This window comes from Clupea harengus, chromosome 7 (assembly GCF_900700415.2).
Source record: "Clupea harengus chromosome 7, Ch_v2.0.2, whole genome shotgun sequence".
In the NCBI taxonomy this organism is placed as follows: domain Eukaryota; kingdom Metazoa; phylum Chordata; class Actinopteri; order Clupeiformes; family Clupeidae; genus Clupea; species Clupea harengus.
The window spans coordinates 19,133,046-19,152,067 of record NC_045158.1 but is presented as its reverse complement, the minus strand read 5'-3'; the positions used below and the strand labels follow the sequence as shown (position 1 = coordinate 19,152,067).

The window sequence follows — 19,022 nt, the reverse complement described above, 5'->3', positions numbered from 1 at the left end:
TCACACCTCAGATTGCTTCCTGACAAATATCAGTGTGGGGACCTTACCTTTGTTACCACGATAAGATTACCCACTTTTGGTGGTCACAGCAGTTGCTTGATCATGGATCTCATGTTCACTCACAGGATTAACTGTCATTTCTTACTATGCTTATAGATAGGATGCTGGTCTGTGGTCTAAAAGCATGTGTTTAATGGATGTATGTGGGAGATGGTGCCCAACGGCAAACGCGAGAGGACAAAAGAAAGCAAAAAGCATCTCAGCCATCTCAGCCTTTTAAAGGTGTTATCAGTCCTGGCACTGCTGAACCTGCTCAACACAAATGGCAAATCAAAGGTGTAGCACGCTCTTAAAACTTTATGGTTAAAGTTATGGTTAGATATTTGGCAGGTTTTATCCAAAGTGACTTAAAAACATATATTACTAGCCAACATCAATAGAATAAAAGACAAAAAAGACAGAAAACTTAACTAGATGGAAAAAAACTTAGAGTTAACTAGACTTAACTGACTAACCTAAGAACTTTACCAGAAAGAAAAATGAGAAACAAATAGACAGTGAGAACCCAGGATGAACCTGGGTCCCAACACACAGACTACTTTCAATTTCAGGAGTAGACAGCTGACACAATATAGAAAAGAGTTGGTATCTAGAAAAGACCTAGAAATCCTTCCACACTAATGCCATATGCATTATTAGTGTACTCTGTTGTAGAATCCTGCTGAAACACAATGGCAATGCATACACTTTGAACAGAACACTCTCCTGTCCGTCCCTGACCAAGACCGACGGTTCACTCCCCGGGCGCTGAAAAGATGCCCACTGCTCCTGGGGGGTCCTGGAGGAAGGACAGTCCGGGATGGGAAAAAGCAGAGCGTAAATTCACAGCGACCTCAGGCCTGCGTGTGTGTGTGTGTGTGTGTGTCCTGTGTCGCCTCCATATATCCACGTGTGTGTTGCAGTGTGTCGCCTGTGCAATAAAAACTGACTGAAGTCAGCCTTGTTTGTTGTTGTACCCACCTGCGTGTTTTAGCAAGTCAGATGTATGACTGATTGATCTCTGACTCACCTCGTAGAAAACAGGTTGAGTGGTGTGGCTGGTGTTGACTCACTGTGCTAAATCGGTTCAGCTAGATCAGTTGTTCCCAAACTTTTTACAGTACCCCTTCAGACATTCAATCTCCAGCTACATACCCCCCGTTAATTTTTTTATTTTTCCTTTTCACCTTTTAGGTGAATTCCGTTTTATTCCGTTGAGGTAGATTGATGGCTTAAAATGAGTGAATAATATGTGCCACAAGTGACCCAAACCCAAACCCATTTTCCCCTGGTTTCGCAATCTTAGGAGGAATCCGCATCGCTGCTTACAGCTATATTTATTATTATTCTTTGTACCGAACTTCTGCGCTTAATTCAGCTCGAACCGCTTAACTTAAAAACTTCGTTCAAACTTTGGCACGTAGGTCTTGTAAAGGACACGTATGCTATGTATTTTTAATTTTTCTAAACTTTTTTTTTAAATATTAAAGAAAAACTAATACAATTTCTAATACAAATTCAAGGTAGAGGGGACAGAGTATCTGTGCATACACACACAGACACACATACAACGCTGTTGAATCATCAACAAACCAACCAACCAACATGCCCGACTGTGGAATCAGGTCCCATGGAAAAGCCATTGGCAAAACCTTCTAGTCGGGTCAAACAAGTTCCAATGTTCCAAAAACCCAACTAGCTTCCAGCAAATGTCCCATCCTTTTAATTCGTTTTGTGGAAAACAATATTCCTTGCTCCAGTTCAAAAATGTGTTTTGATGTTTCCACAGTAATGTTAGCTAAATTACATATTAGCACAGGTGTGAATATACATCAGAGATTAACGCACCAGATATTTCAGGCTAAAATCGCCACTGCATCTTAATTGAATTAAGATTTTCTGCAGAAGGATCAGTTTCACACAGTGCAGGCAGTCTGTGAGAGTCCGATTAATTCTCTCATACGAAGTTTCTATCACAATTAAACATGCAATGCACCAAACAACCAAGTAATCTAATTTCGTAACATTCGTTTCTAGATTAGATTGTTTTTAGAAACGAATGTTACGAAAAGTTTGACTCACCGAATCGTAGTGTCTTTTCAGCCTGGTGTCGCCCTCACACTTCGTCTCAAAGTTCACACTTCCCACAGAGCTTTATGCACAATATCAGCCTCCCCAGTACATAATGATTCTCCTCCGTCTGTTTGTTGTGCTCTAAAATGTTCCGCTGATATGCACTATCTAGCTGTGCCATGATGTTGACCTTCCCCAATAGTCCCAATTTCAGGGCGCAATTGATATGGTTTTACAGAAAATTTACTAAATTGCACCCTCAACAAATAGTCTACATTTTCATTGCAGTCTGAATGAAAACACTTCCAAAATACTCGAAAACTAGCGATAGCTAACTAGCAGTAATGTTACTGGCATTGGTCTGTCTGATATGATCTGACTGTATGTTTTTTTTTTTTTTGGCCACGGGGTACAGGTTTTCGCAATATTCGAGTTGAGTTACTAGGCAGATTTCATGGGGCACATCTGAAAGTGCCCCATCTCCCAATGTTAACTTTGGCCTGTATGGTTCACGCTCATTGGTGTTTCCATGGCAACAGTCTTAAGCTTGCGTCGCTGCCCCACAGAGCAGAGAGGGACAGCGCATTACAGTCCTGTTTTGTTACTCCAAAACAGGACTATAATGCTTTTGAGACAAGCTTATTCACACACACATACATTCACGCTACTTTGCATATTAAATAAAATAAGATATAGTTTGCCACAAAGCACAGATTGAGCTTTCTGCACAACAGCGCCATCTGGATCTGGTGGGGCAGTGCCCCACGTGCCCCTAATGTAGAAACGCCACTGGATTTATAAATTAAATTACAGACTTTGATTCAACACAAATGAAGACTCCTTGTTGTGAGAGATATGGTTTTGACTATGTTGCCATGTTGAATTCTGAGTGTGTGTGGACTCTGCACACTACCTGTGAGTCACATTTTTGGTCCTTGTTACCAGTTCCCATAATACCACTCCCACGAGTTCAGCTTTTTAGTCCCTTCTTTATCTTCTTCAAGTCGTGATACAGATCTGACTGTGCTGTTATACTGAAAATATTGTTACTTGTTCTAAAGAGTCTAGTTATGACTATCTGTTTCAACTTGTTTCATCTCATGCCTTCAAAGTCAAAGTCAAGTCAAAGTCAAGTCAAAGTGTTTTGACTGTAATGGTCACAGGAGAAAAGCAACGGACGCATATCACGTCAGTAAGGGGGGGAGGTAGGGGGTGGGGCTAAGACAAGGCACCCCAAGGCAAGAGGAGAGGCATTTGTTTGTAGATCATAAACAGAATGCAAATTTTCCACAATCCTAACTAACCGAGAGTGCATCAGTAATGCAGCAAAATGGCTCCTGTACTGATGGCATTGTGAATTCATTCTGTGGCTCTCAGCACGTTCAATTCACTGTTTTAGGTGGAGAACAACAAACAAGTGGCTGTCAACTGCAGTCCCTCCTCTGAAAGAATGTTGTCATTTCACCCTTCTCAATACTGCTAGGAAACCTACTTTGAAGGCATCTCACTGGACCAGATCTGGACGTTATCAGAGGCAGACCCCGTTATAGAGTTTGCCACCATTGACACATCTTTTCTTCCCTTACCTCTGTGTTGTTGTATGTACCATGTTTCAGAGCAGACACAAACAGACTGAGATGGTACCAGTGCAGCCGGTTCTATTGGCATGTCCCTTCATGTGATAACATGGACACGTGATCTGAAAGCGTTTGACAGAACTGAATCTAGCCCCAATCTGAGCCAGATCTATTCCACAGTTGGCAGCCATCCTGCCCTCATGTTGTTGTGTGCTGTGGTAACATACTGTAGCGTGCATTGGATTGTTATTCCTGATACAGACTAGCCTATTTAGTGAGCCAAAATGCTAGGAGCTACCTAGCCCGTATACACAACCTATTTAGAATATTAACAGATAATAAATTGCGGTCAACTAATGGCTGTTTATCAGATAATTACCCGATTTCAACACAATTTCTGCATAATCTCTCTATCAAACTGTCTGGTAACAAAGGGAGTTCTCTATCAAACTGCCAGTTGACAAACTTAATTGGTACCTGTCCACTCCTCTGCCTGTCTGGGCTACAACTTGAACTGCCTCGCCAAAGACACTGACAGCTGCCTGTGGCAATGTGAGATTCGTGAATGACATGTTTAGAGTGGAGTTAAATACTCACTTTTAGAGTGAGTTATAAACTCACATGTCGTGATGGCTGTCTAAGGGGACAAGATGTAACTCATGCATAAGCCCATGTATGAAAACTGACCCCTTTCGAATAATTGTGACGTTAGGACATTTTAGCCACAATTTAAAGTTGAATTTATGTATTGGTCACGTTATTTTTGGGTGGACACATGACCAGCCCGAGTCAGTGGGCGTGGTGCTACTGCTAAAGATAAGACCAGATCTGGCTCCAAGTCTTCTCCAAAGTCAGCTGCTTCCTTTAGGTTGTGGCAATGTGTGCTGTGGCAATGTATTTGTGATGTGGCAATGTATTTGTGTTGGGGCAATGTATTTTAGGGGACTGATTAATTTGTGATCTCCAGTAGCAACAGACTCCAAGATGTCGCCAGATCAGGCCCCATGTCAGATGTTTCCCTCAGCTGCGTGTTGTATGTTCTGGCAATTACTTCTGATCTCCAGTAGCAACCTTAATAAGTGGTAGCTGCTGTCTATGATATTAGAATTAGAACCATTTATTGCCTAGGTATGTTTACACACTGCATTTAACCCATCCGTGAGCAGAGAACACACACACACACTAGGAGCAGTGAACACACGCACACTAGGAGCAGTGAACACACACACACACTAGGAGCAGTAAACACACACATACACTAAGAGCAGTGAGCACATGCAGACACCAGAAGCAGTGAACACACACACACTAGGAGCAGTGAACACACACACACACACTAGGAGCAGAGAACACACACACACTAGGAGCAATGAACACACACACACTAGGAGCAGTGAGCACATGCAGACACCAGGAGCAGTGGGCAGCCACAGCTGCAGTGCCCGGGAAGCAGTTGGGGGTTCGGTGCCTTGCTTTAGGGCACTTCAGCCGTGGATGCTGAGGGAGGGGAAAGTGTTCTTCATTCCCTCCCCCCGCTCACAATTTTTCCTGCCCGTCCAGGGAATCTTTAGGTACTAAGCCCACTTCTCTAACCTCTATGGTAAAGAGATGCTAAATCCAGCCACTGCATCAGATTTCCTCCTTCCTTCAGCTGTGTGTTCCATGTCCATGATTTCTTCCTTCCTTCAGCAATGTGTTTGAGCAGAGCAGACTGTTTCATACTCTCAAATCAGGGTCGAACGTTTTGGGGTTCATGCCCAGTTCTTAGCTGTAATACAGGGGCTGTGGAACATGGTAGAATAGATGTTTGAGCTTTTGAAAACTCAGATTGATATTTTGCAGGGGGGCCCACATTTACCACAATGTTCCTATTTAAACAGGTATTACAACCACAGATAGAACTCCTGCAGGTTAGGAACTCGAATTTCCTCACCTAAAACCTTTACAAACAAAAAAAATAAAAATTGCTGTGCAAAGCTACACAAATAACAGCCCTTTTCACTGACACTCATAAAAGATAAAAATTTAAGGACAAATCTATCTCAAAGTTAAACTAGGCCACACGCAGTGATTGGAGTTTGTTGATTCAACCTGGGGGTGTCTTTACATGCCAAGCAAAGCTAGCATCAATCCTTTCCCCCTGTCAGGGCAGAGTTTTCTTAATTTGATTGGCCTCAGAATGTCAATCGTTCCATCCTTCTGCCTCCTTCAGGGTCGTATTGGCAAGGGAGAACGCGTGGTTGGCATGGCAATCTGGGGGAAACCCTCCACACATGCACTGGTTTAAAATCCACCCTTATGTTCTCACCGTAAAACTTGCTTTTGATCCCGCAGCCAAATTGATTCCCAACACAATTTTCACTTTGTGAAACCCATGAAGTCATGGAGTTTTCAGGATTGCTTTGTCCTTCGTTTACATTGCACTTTCATTTCTTCTCAGATGTGGAGGATTTGAGATTTTCCCCACTGAAGTGAAAAGAAAAAAAAGAGGATGGATGCTGGTGGTCTCTTAAGCACCAAGGCCATCGACCCAGTCTCTGTGATACTGTAAGAGTTGATCATATGGACTGAGTGGATTTCTTTCTCTAAGTAAATAAAATGTGACTGACTGAAACAAATCTGGGCCTGTTCTGGCAAAGACCCACCAGGTCCGGGCCACATGCAGGTCAGACCTGGCCCAGACTGTGCCAGGGAGAGAGAGTGGGAGGCAAGAAGGACCTCCTGGTGCTGGAGGAGATGTGAGAACTGTCTTCAGCTGCCAAGTTGCAATGCCTGCATATTCTCTATCAATCTTTTGTTACCATCTCATAGATTTATCATCTCATAGAACACTTGCACAATGTAAAGGTTTGTTTCCTTTAATGGATGAACACCAGATCCAGGCCAAATTAGCTGCTATGCAGGATTATGGTATGCAGACACAGTATTAGTCATTGCAAGCCAAGGACCATGATTTGGAGTTGCCTTGCCCAAGATGATTTAGTAACTGGTCAAGTAGGTCTATATATCTGACAGGCCTTTGTTTTCATGTGTGTGTGTGTGTGTGTGTGTGTGTGTGTGTGTGTGTGTGTGTGTGTGTGTGTGTGTGTGTGTGTGTGTGTGTATCAAATCACCAGAGTGTCTGCCACCAGCAGAACCAGAACAGACAGTTGTCATCAGAAATATAATCAGAACTCATTTCCTACAGACACACTCCATATTCATTTAGAAAAATGTTTTAGTCCAGGGCCTGGCTCTGTCTACCTCTGCTAAGAACTAAATATGTGCCAGCTGATATGAGTAGTGGTAGGCTAAACAAACTGTCCTGTTGGAGTAAACAGGTGAGACTAGTGGAACGTCCAGGGGAGGAAAAGACCAGAACCCTACAGCTTGTGAGCCTGAATACTGTTTATAGACACACCATGCAGCAAATATGTGAATTGGTGTATTCTGTTGTTGTTTTTTTTATCAACTTTTAAAAATATATATACAGTATTTTGTAAATAGACAGATTTCTTTCAAGGGGATTTCAAAGACTTAAAGTCATATTTGTGAACAAGATGAAGTACAGAAGTACCTGTTAGACAGGTCTTTCTGATTTCTCCTCTCTGCCCTAACCCATGCCCACCTGAAGTAGCGGCACATCCCACTGAGCCTAACGAGACTTTGCAGCCACGTGACCCCAGTGAGTTACCTGCAATCATTAAAAGGCACATAGGGTTAGCCTTCGCCGTGTCAATTGTGGCAGAACAGACAGTTGAAAGCTGATTCTAAGTAAGGCACTATGACTGTGTAAAATATACTAGACGGTGTTTAAGACATTACATGGTGCTGAATTACTTGCTCTCACGCTTTAAATCCTTACATACACAGAATGATTAGATTAATGGGTCTCACCCATGCGGATATGATCTAACATTAAAAATTCAAAGCAAAGGCGATATTCTTTCGGAGGACAGTGGGAGCAGGGGATTTGTCAGACAGTTGGAACACTGAGCCTGTCAGCTTAGAAATGTGCCCCGCTGCGCTGGCAGACAGGGCAGGAGGCTGTCATTAGTGAGGCACAGTCTCCGTCAAAGCAGGCACTGGACATCACAGTGGAGTGCATCACAGTTCCATAAAATGAACGGGTTTGTAAGAGCCACAACCCGTGTCCCCACCCCATTAGGGTAGGCTGAGGTGTACCAGCACCTGAAATCTAAAATAATCACAGACCAGCCACTGGTTTGTTTGTTTGGGTAAACTGATTCCAGTTGGCAAAGCTGGTTACATACTGGAACATGAGAACCAGTGACTAGAATGTGTTTTGTTTTGATCCTACAGGATATTCTACGGCACTTAGCTGGTAAGAAACAAAGTTGTTTTATGTTTTGTTTCTTAGTTTTTGCGGTTCCTACAAGTCTGTGCTCATTTTAGCCCAGTGTGACCTGTCATGGTGGCGCATAAGAAGACTGTTTGGGTCTGCAGATATGGGTTAGCTAGATTGTATTTATGCACTGAATGGAGGTCATCCGTTTGTTCCTGGCTGCCTCCTCAATTTATTTGTTTGTTTGTTTATTTATTATTTGCTATAATTATATTGTATTTTGTATGTTGCTTATTTCCTTAGATAGAATAGAAGAAGTGATCAGTAGTTTGCCTGTAGGATTTCCCCTGACATAATAAGTGATCGGTAATTTCTCTATACCTCCCCTGGACCATGCTGATGTATCTGTGGTGTGTGACTACTCAGACTCAGACAAAAATATACGTTAAATAAATATGTACTGTTCTATACTGACAAGGAAAGAATCAATCGTCACTACTGTGAAGAAGAGACAGACCCCAAACCATCATCAATTGTGAGTGAAGACACACCCCTGGCTCAGACCTAAGTTTTGAGTTATGGTAGTTCTTGAGTGCAGGAAGACTATCTCCTGCTATCTCCTACAGCCTCCAAAAAAAAACTTTGCCTACCAGTAACAAACTCAGCAGTCTTACTGAGCGAAGTGGCGGTACACCACATATTTTTATATATGGTGGTAACCATGCAAACTAGCCCTTTCCTAACAAGGGAGAATGCAACAAGTGTGAACAGCAACGGACACATTACATCAGGTATCATAACTTTGCTTGTGTCCTTGGTCACAAGATGACTACTTTAGCTTAAAGGTCAAAGCCTCTAATGAAGTAATAGAATCCTCCCAAGACAATAGCCTCTTCTCCACCACAATATGACAGGTCACTTTTTTCAAATTTCAAACATTTATCTCACATACGAAATGTAATCATCTTTACTTTCCTCTTTGTAACCTTGAGCTGTGAACTATGGAGGGCTGATATGGATTGGGAGCTGGGTGGCCTAGATATCCTCTGTGGCTAATTGGGAATCCTGCTACCCATATCTGAGGATAAAGGGCACATTCACTGAAGAGATATTAAAGTGAATAGAGATGACATGTTGGAAACTAATGTTGAAAAGTAATTTAGAGACTGAGGAGGAAGCATATTATAGCGTGCAGTGGGGTGGCACACTTCAGTGTGTGAGATTTAGTGTAGTCGCTGGGTGTTGGACCTTTGTTAGTTTGCGTATCTGTCTATGTCACTGTCTTAGTCACATCAGGATTAGACCTCACTTTTGTTGACACTGTGTGACACTGTGTGAGTCCAAGTGGCCAATAAAGTGGCTCTCATGGGGTCAGGCAGTGTATGAGGCACAGGAGCTGCATTAAAACTGAGATCTGTGTCTCACTGCACATCCTTCCTGGCGAGCTCGATACAATATTGTTTTTGATAAGCAAGATAAATCAAGCTAAGCCTTAATACCAAGGACTCTCTGCTCATAGACATAGTTATCCACATGGTATTTTTGTCGATACTGTGACAGGATCATTCTGTCTTTGCTCAAACCACGCCTGATGGTCAGGTTTTTTTTAAAGAAATAGATTTTAAAGGTTATTTAAAAAATGTTTATGTATATATATGTATAAGTATGAAAAGTATAATTCATGTAAATGAATACAAACATGTCAACAGGACAGACACAGATTACCATTAGTATATTTATTAGTCTGGAAAAAAATAATCTCATTCTATTCTTCACTCTGTTACACTAATCGGGTTCAGTTTGATGCAATCAAGAAATAATATATCTAGAAACTCAGCGGCCACTGACTTGTTATACCACAACACAGAGCCATTTCTTCTGACTCCCAACATTTATATTCACATACTTTCTTTAGCTGAATGTAGCATGCAGACATACAGATTTAGGGATTGATTTTGGGGCCTTAGTCCAAAAAAAACCTCATTATTAATTACACACTAGTGTATTTAGACACTCTAAATCTAAAAATTAAATCTATTAGTGTGAACAGGTAGGTGGTAAAACCTGCTAGGCTCTAGGCCTGCCGCACCTCCACCGGTGCCCTTTGGGCTAGCTGCGGGGTCGTCAGCCGGGGACCACCTTTCACAGATGTTTCGCCCCTTATCCCGGAACATCTCCTGGTGGCGGGGCAGTGAACAGGGACGTCTCCCAGTCACCCCCCGCAGCTAGCCTTTCTCAGGAGCTGCTCGCTCCCCATGCCTTGTCCCGCCTCCATAACCAAAGCCAAAAACTTGCCTTCTCTGCTTCCTCAGACAGCTCTCTGGTGGCTTTGTGTAGCTCCTTGCCCCTCAGCCCTAGCTCTTTAAGTAGGCGAGTCATTGAGCTTCCCACAAACCCCCTCGTGCCAACCTCCACTGGAAAGAGTCGTGTACTCCAACCGCTCTCCCTGCACTCCGCAACCAGGTCAGAGTACTTTGCCCTCTTCCTTTCGTGGGCTCCCTCCATCCCCTCCTCCCATGGCACCGTCAGCTCCACAAGCAGCGCAGATCTCTCCGTCCTGGCCCACAGCACCACATCTGGCCTCAGTGTGGTGCTGCAGATCTCCCCTGGGAAGTGGAGCTGCCTGCCCAAGTCCACCTCCATTCTCCATTCCACTCCTGGCAACAAAAGGGTGGATGCTGGTCTCCTTCTGACAGTGTCCCCCTTTTCCCCTTCCCTAAGGAAATGGGAAATGGGTCCTCTGCTGGCTCCCCGGCTGCCTCCCAGCGCTTGCCTCTTGCCTTTTCCTCTCCACTACCTCTGCCAGTTTCCTCAGCACCTGATCGTGCCGCCATCCATACCTGCCCTGGGATAGCGCGGTCTTGCAACCTGACAGAGTGTGTTGTAGGGAAGCATTGATGGTCCCACAGAGGTCACAGGCCTGCTCCGTGCCCAGCCACTGTTGGAGGTTTCGAGGGGAGGGCAGAGTGTCGTAGGTTGCCCTGATGAGGAAACTGAGTCGAGCCTGTGGCAGTTTCCAGAAGTCTGCCCAGCTCACCACCCGACCCGCAATCCCCTCCCACGTCGTCCAGCGTCCCTGCTGCCCCTGCGCCACTGCCTTGACCCTGTACTCTTCCTCTGCCATCTTTGTCACCTCCGAGACAACAAGATCCTTCCTCTCCTTCCTGCTAGCTCTGGACCACAGAATAGGCGGATCTCCCCATCCAAGGCCAGCGGGCCCCGTCTGGACTCTGCCCACCATCTCCTGGTGCTGCAGCCTGCACACTGCCTTCTGCACCTCCTCCTCGGCCCTCCACTTCCTCCCAGTCAACACCCGGGCTTCCATGTCCCTCACAGTCTCATCTGTAGATTCCCTCAGCTCCATCACCAGCCTTGCCTTCTCCTGCCTGTAACCTATGGTGATAGATTTCAGGGGAAGCTGAAGTGTGTTCTTTCCATACAGGCTGGCCGATGAATGGCCCCTTGGGAGTCCTAGCCATTTGCGGATGAACGAGCTGGTCTTTGCATCCATCTTGCTCACGGCTGACGAGGTGACTTCGCACAGCTTCAGCGGCCACATTACCCTTGGGTACAGTGTGAAATTGAAACACCACACCTTGTACTTTCCAGGTAACTGGCTTGAGTCGATTTTGGCCAGGCCTGCTGAGAGCTGCTGCAAGGTGGTCTTTCCTATTTCCTTGTCTGAGAGGCTGGCTGTATATTGCCTCCCAAGACTTCGGATGGGCTGGTCTGCAATGCGTGGGATGTTTTCTCCGCCGATTATAAAGGTGACCCTGTCATTCAGCACCCCTTTCCGCAAGGAAAGGCTCCTTGACTTTTTTGCTTTGAACTTCATCCTGGCCCAAGTGATCAACTCATCCAGCCTCTTCATGAGCCTGGAAGTGCATGGAGCAGTTTGGAGCAAGCATGTGATGTCATCCATGTAACTCCTTAGTGGGGGGAGCTTCCGTCCAGTAGGCAGACGGGCTCCTCCCACCACCTGTCTTGCTCCAATCAAGATCACTTCAAAAGCTGTGATGAAGAGGATGGGGGAGATGGAGGATCCCATCGCGATCCCCACTTCCAGCTGTTGCCAGATGGTGGTGGAATTTGGCAACATGAAGCACATGTGCAAGTCCTGGAAGTAGCTCATCACCATAGCCCTGATGCTCTGTGGGATGTAAAAGAAGTCCAGGGCAAATGCTATGAGGTTGTGTGGCACTGACCCATATGCGTTGGCTAAATCTAGCCAAACCACATGCAGGTCTTTCTTCTCCCTTTTGGCAATCTGAATCTGCTCCCAGATCATGGTGGCATGTTCCACACACCCCGGGAAACCTGGAATCCCGGCCTTCTGGCAGCTGGTGTCAATATAGCCATTCTCCATCAGGTAGGAAGTCATTCTTCTTGCCATGACTGAGAAGAAGATCTTCCCCTCAACATTCAGCAGGGCTATGCTCCTGAACTGTTCGATGGTCTTGGAGTTCTGTTCTTTAGGGATGAAAACTGCCACTGCCCTCTGCCACTGTGATGGAATGGTCTGCTTGGTCCAAGCTGTTTTCATCAGGGTCCATAGAAGCTTCAGCACACTTGGGCAGTTTTTATACAGCTTGTATGGTATCCCATTTGGCCCTGGAGCAGATGCCGATCTTGCCCGCCAAACTACCCGCTTGATCTCACAGAGCTTGGGTGGTGAAGCATCAAAAAGCACTGATGGTTCTCCCGGCTTTGGCACATAGCCTGGAGGGCCCAGGGGCACATTCCTTGCGGGATCGCTATATTGACCATGGATGTGATCCTCCAGCTCTTCCTTGGAGATCTCAAGCGATCCACTGGTCTTCTCCTCAAGGAGTCCTCGTGCAAAGCGAAAGGGGTTCTTAAAGAAGTTTGCCCTCTCCTTTTCCTTCCTCTTCCTTCGCCGCCTGATGCGCTCTGCCCTCCTCAGGTTGGCCAGCCTCCTTCTGATGTCATCCCAAAGGGCTTTCAGACCCTCTCTTTCTGATTCCTCTGCTTTCCTCCAGCGTCTGCGAAGCTGTCTTCTGCCTGCTACTAGGTCGTCAATCTCCTTTTCCCTTCTTCCCTTAGATTTTTCGGCTGCTTTCCTGCCCGTCACCTTGCCATACCTGCCGCTACACTCCTCGTAGAGAATCTCTCCAAACAGGTTAAGCTTGGCCTCCACTGTGCCACGCAGTGCCTTCTGCAGCAGATCACTGAGTGACTCATCCAGCCTCTTCCACTCCACCGTCTCGCTGGCCTTTGGCCATTTGATCTTCCTTCTCGGCTCGTTCAGACTTTTGGCCTTTTGGCTTGACTCGGTCCTTGGGTTGCTCGGGGGTGGTTCAGGGGTCACCTCCTGGGGGTCATCCACATCCCTCGTCTCCTTCTCTCCTGCCTCTGCAACATTGGGCCCGATGGCACTGTGGTTTTTTACCCGGCCTTGGATCCCACTTGTCTGACCTGCCTGAGCAGCGCAAGTTTGCTTCTGGCTCCGGCCTGCACACTTCATCTTCCCCATGTGGATGTGCAGCCCCCTGAGTGTTGTTACCTTCTCCCATCCGCTTATTAAGTTAAGTATGGATTTGTTGTTCTCCTATAGTATTTATTGAATGAGATCACAAGGTGTATATCAACAAAGTGTGGCATGTCAAATGTTACACTCTGACAGAGAGAGAGTGATCTTAGACTATTGAGTAAATAGCTGAAATAGTGAGCTAAGAATAAGCTGTGTACAAAATACAAACCTCTACAAGTTTGCCGCATCTTACCACCCCAATCATATTGGGAAACGATTTACTTATTTACTGCACACTAAGACTGTCATAATCCTGTCAGAAATATCTTATGGCTAATGCCATGATCCTGATCACTAGACACTGGGGGCCAGATTTACTAACAGAATTGCGCCCACTTGAGGCGTAATTTCTTCGCAATATGCGGGTAAAGACATGAAACCGTATTTACAAACGCGGCGCACTTGGGTAAAATCGCAGATTCCCCACTGCTGAAGCGGATAGAGGCAAGTTGCGCTTCCCGTCTAATACATATTTTTACATTTACATTTACATTTAGTCATTTAGCAGACGCTTTTATCCAAAACGACGTACAAGGGAGAGAACAGTCAAGCTAAGAGCAATAAAAAACATGGTGTAACAATAAATACTACTTTACATAAGAATTAGAAAAACGACCTAGAAAGGAAAAAAAAGTGCAGGAATGTAACTGCTGAAGTGCAAGTTAAGCGCTAGTCAAGGTGCCAGTTAGGAAGGGAGGTGCTCTTTGAAGAGTTGGGTCTTCAAAAGCTTCTTGCATATGCATAAATGGGAGGGTATAAGGGAGGTTTAACGCAAAAAGATGGGAGGAGATGTGTAAAGTGTGCCTAAGTCTGTATTCCGTGGTATTTTACAAAAACTGCCTGACGAGAGCACGTCTCTGATTTGCGTGAGAATTCTCCGCCTCATAAAAGCAGGTCTAAACCAGGTCTGTTCCATTTGTAACGAAACAAGAGGTGTTTTAACATGACATATCAGCTGCTAAATGCGGGTTCGCGTTGTAGTGTGGACAGGGGAAACGGAGGATTACAGATACGCTGACTTTCGGTTGCCATGGCACTGGGGGTAGCTTTGTGGGGCAGGACTGTCGTAACCATGACAACAATTGTGTTAGTGTGGACGGCAAACATTTGGAAAACGATACGACAACGGTAGTGTGGACGGAGATCTTTTTTATTGCGAGTATTAGTATTTGTATTTACCCGGGTTGGTGTAGACAGTTTGGTTAAGTTTGGTGTAGTTTGGTGTAACCTCGTGAACCAAAAGCTCTTATTCTAATTCTAATTCTAAATCATCATCCATAGTGGCAGGAACACGCAGGCCCATTCTCCCCTCTTTTAGCGGCGCGCTAATTACACTAGAGGGTGGAGTAAGGCGCTGATTATCTGACGAGGTTCTGGTTTGATAAATACTACGTAAAATGCGGCAACACAGCGTGCGCTGTATGTGGTTTGGCAAAGGCGCTGATTACGCTGCGCTCGCAAATGTATGTAAATGAGGCCCTGGCTGTCATAACCACTTACAACACAATCTAAAAACTACCATGACATGTTTATGACATGGTTACGTAAGCCTTATGACGCAGCATTTGAGTTAAGTGTTATTACCCCTTATGAAGCAGCATTTGAGTAAAGTGTTATTACCCCTTATGAAGCAGCATTTGAGTAAAGTGTTATTGCCCCTTTTTACGCAGCATTTGAGTAAAGTGTTATTACCCCTTATGACTCAGCATTTGAGTAAGTGTTATTACCCCTCGTTGTTTATCTGCTTTCTGGAGATGCTGGTTGGTCAGATCTAAAGGTAATGCCAGAGTGGTGTTCCTGGCCTGCGTCTGCACTCCAGGCATAGGCTGCAAGTCTGCGGTAGGCTGAATGACAGGACTAGACACAGACTTTCCCCCCTCAATTTCATTAGTAAAGCTACCAGCAGTAAAAAAAACAAGCAAAGTGAATTTAAAATGAGAACACATGACCTTGAGGAATCATAAATTCATTTTTAATTTATGAAAAGATATCTCACTATAAGAGGAAGGCAAGGCATTTGCATAGCTAATAATACCTTGAGGCAATGGGTGAGTCATCTTGCACACGTTACTTTTAAAGCAGTATCGTTTTTTTCTCATAATCTTGAACTCTTAGATGAGTAGTATACAGTCTGTTATTTACCATTGTGTTTGGTATTTTCAATTTAAGAAATTTAATTTATGTCTCATTTCTGATAATTTTGTGACGAATGCAAAATGTCAGTTAAGACCATTTCTTGACTTTTTACTATTCAAGGAATAGTTTTACCTTATATTTAAAGTATCGACCTGTCAGAGACACTGCTCTAAATCTGTATTTAGAGCATTTAAAGAATATTCTGATGAAATCCATAGAATGTGCTTTATAAATAAATTTGACTTTGACTTTGACTTTGACATTGACTTGGTCTCGACTGGACAGCTGATGAACCCATAACCTGCAGCCCTGCCTGAGGCTCAGGAACTTAAAAAGACAGTACAAAATGCAAAACTTTGCAACCCTTTTCCCGATCTCTCACATCTAGCAGAATGTACCACACATTGTAGTCAGCGTACTGGCTCATGATATCTAAATAACCAGCTTCTTTGGCATATATGTGTTCCAGCACAAAGTAGTGCACAGTTCCTTCTCTAACAGTAATGTTGATACGGTTCCTTCTCTAACAGTAATATTGATATGGCTCCTTCACTAACATGTCATTGACACAGTCAGCAACCAGTGAGCAAAACAAACTCCTTTACAGTAAAGCAAAATGTAGAGTAATTCGCACGTGCAACAAATGTGTGTCACACTTAATAATGATGATAATAATACATCTTCTTTCAGACAGAACTCGGTGTACGGAATTGTCTTCGGACATGCAGAAGGTCTGTTAACACCAGGCAAAACATTGGAAAGCACACACATAACACGTTTGCTTTCTGTGGGCCTACACACACACACACACACACACACACACACACACACACACACACACATTACACTGACGCTGCCTCTCGGAACCTATGTGCAAACGTTTGAACCTCCCCAATTCTCCCTCGAATCTCGACAGATTTGAAGCTGCATTCAGAGCTGCAGTACAAGGGCCGGCGCTAAAGGCCCGTTCTTGCCCAACAACCTTACTCTCAACCTTACTCTCATTCATTGGTGTCTGTTACTGACCAACAACAACACATGGGAGTGATGTTTCAGTGTGGGCATGCTAGACACGTGTCACATTAGGCCTTGACCAGTACCAGAGGAAAACACTTTCTAACTTATTTTCATGGGCTCAGTGGAAGACCAGAAGATAGCGCTTTTGAAGTTTTGAGAGAACACAAATCCAAAGGTCCAAACCGTGTGGATGAATAGGAATAATCTGCAAGTTTGTTTAAAGTCCTGAATCTTCAATATTAACCATGTGATGATAGTTTTGCATGGTAGAATGTTTATTTTTTTTACCATAGGCTCAGGGGGTGAGGGTGAGAATGGTGAGAATGGTGAGAATCACCTTTTCATCCGATGTTTCAATTTCAGACACTTTAAAAGTATTTAAAACAGAAGCTCTTAACAAAAACTTGCAAAACAAAGTAATGTGAACGATTTACACTTAATATATTTTGGAGCATATTGCTGATGTAACACAGAATACAGGTGCTCATGAAGAGGAAACATCTCAATGGTGGTTTGCCACTGTGTTACAGTTTGATAGATAGTGGAGTCTACTACTGTGTGTCATAGACTGGGAATCTATGCTGATCTCAAGTCCTAATCTTTACAGGCCAGCACCCTTGCAACCAATGACACTAATCACTCTGCCAGGGCTTTTTTTCAACCTATTCTATTCTCTTCTTAAGCAAATCGCTATTGACATCCAAATCAATGATACATTGTGGTTTTATATTAAGAATCATCCTCAAATGCGGTCTCAGAAGCCTCTAATTCTAATCCAATACACTTTTTGTCAAATTCAGCTCACATCTCCTCGTGGTCCTCTAGCTGTTCGCTAATATCTCCTCGCGGTCCTAGCTCTGTGAACGGAAAAATAAATAGGTGGCTTGGTACAAACCATACACTATTCTAGCTAATTAACACGCTTGCTTCAGGAGCACGGAAGGGAGTGGTGTAATTTGATTGGCTGTTGAGCTGAAATATCAACAACCTTTCGCTAGAAGTTGCTCAAAGGAGGTGCGAGATGCTAAACGTCTTTACTCTGAGAAACTCCAACACCAGTTCTCAGCCAACGACTCTGCTTCTGTCTGGAAAGGGCTTAGGCAGATAACAAACTTTAAGCCTAGAGCCCCCACTCCACTAACGACCCACGCCTGGCCAATGACTTGAACAAGTTTTACTGTCGCTTCGAAAGACAATGGGACAGTCCTGATACCATCCCCTGTGACACCACCCACCAGCTCCAGCCCATCAGCTTCACCTTCCCCACCACAGCAGAGGCCTACGCCTCTCCACAGCTGCCCACCTCAGAGCACCCACCCTTCTCCCCCACCACAGTGACGACTCTATCCATTATGGAGAGGGACGTCTTCAGACTCTTTAGGAGACAGAACCCCCGCAAAGCAACCGGGCCAGACTCTGTCTCTCAATCCATCCTAAAGCACTGTGCTGAACAGCTGTCACCGGTGTTTACAGACATTTTTAATGACTCTTAATTTTCTTTGTAGCTTCTGAGCAGCAGATATAATAAGCCAGTCTCCTGCTGAAAATTATGAGCCCGAAATTTGCAATGAGGAGGCCATGACTACAGGGACAGGTAAAGGATAGCAGAGTAAACAATATGAATTAAAGTTATTTAATGTAAGAAAGAGCAGTATATCATATAAGTTTCTGTTGACTTTGTCCATCACACAGGTTGCATGTGAGAAAAGCTTCTCAACCTTAAAATTTGTGAAGAATAGGCTACGGAGCTCATTGAGTCAGGACAACTTGGAGGCTTTCATGTTAATGTGCACAGAGAAGGAAATCCTCATGTCTATAAGCAACGACTCAGTTAAAGATAAAGTGGCTGAAACCAGTGCACTGCTTAGGCGGTTACTGATGCTGTAGATGCTGTTGGTGCTATTCGCAATGTAACTGTATACTGTACTGTGGGTTGAACTGTAAACATTAGTTCAATATGCCTCTTTGTTGAAGAGTGGGATACGTTTCAAATGCTTTATTTATTTATTTCTGCTTTTGTTAATTTATCAACCTATCCTTGTGGATAAGTGGAATATTTTTGTTAACTTTTCAGCTTAAGTGGATTATTATTTAACCTTTACATTATTTGTTGAACCCTGGTGTTAATAATAAAAAAAACTATAGAATAGTAAGAGCTGAACTGTTGCTTCATTCATCCAATTTCCACTACCATGGAAAAAGTGGGCCGGTTTTGGGCCTGAAATTCCCGGGCTGAAAAGTGGCCCCACTCCGGCCCTGGTGTACAGAAGCGTTTTCTCCATCTGCAAGTTAAGAAACTTGGCAGCACTGACCACAGCAGGGTTTCTCCCTTTCCATTATAGCT

General features: G+C 44.3%; 1 protein-coding gene across 1 annotated transcript; it reads right to left on the bottom strand.

The window, feature by feature from the left end:
- Positions 1-9,026: 9,026 nt before the first annotated feature.
- LOC122133010 lies at positions 9,027-13,468 on the bottom strand. Its single transcript, XM_042708181.1, has 2 exons — positions 10,882-13,468; positions 9,027-9,052 (listed from the first exon to the last, which is right to left on the bottom strand). Exons 1-2 carry the CDS (start codon positions 13,466-13,468, stop codon positions 9,027-9,029), a joined length of 2,613 nt encoding a protein of 870 aa, XP_042564115.1.
- Positions 13,469-19,022: the final 5,554 nt, after the last annotated feature.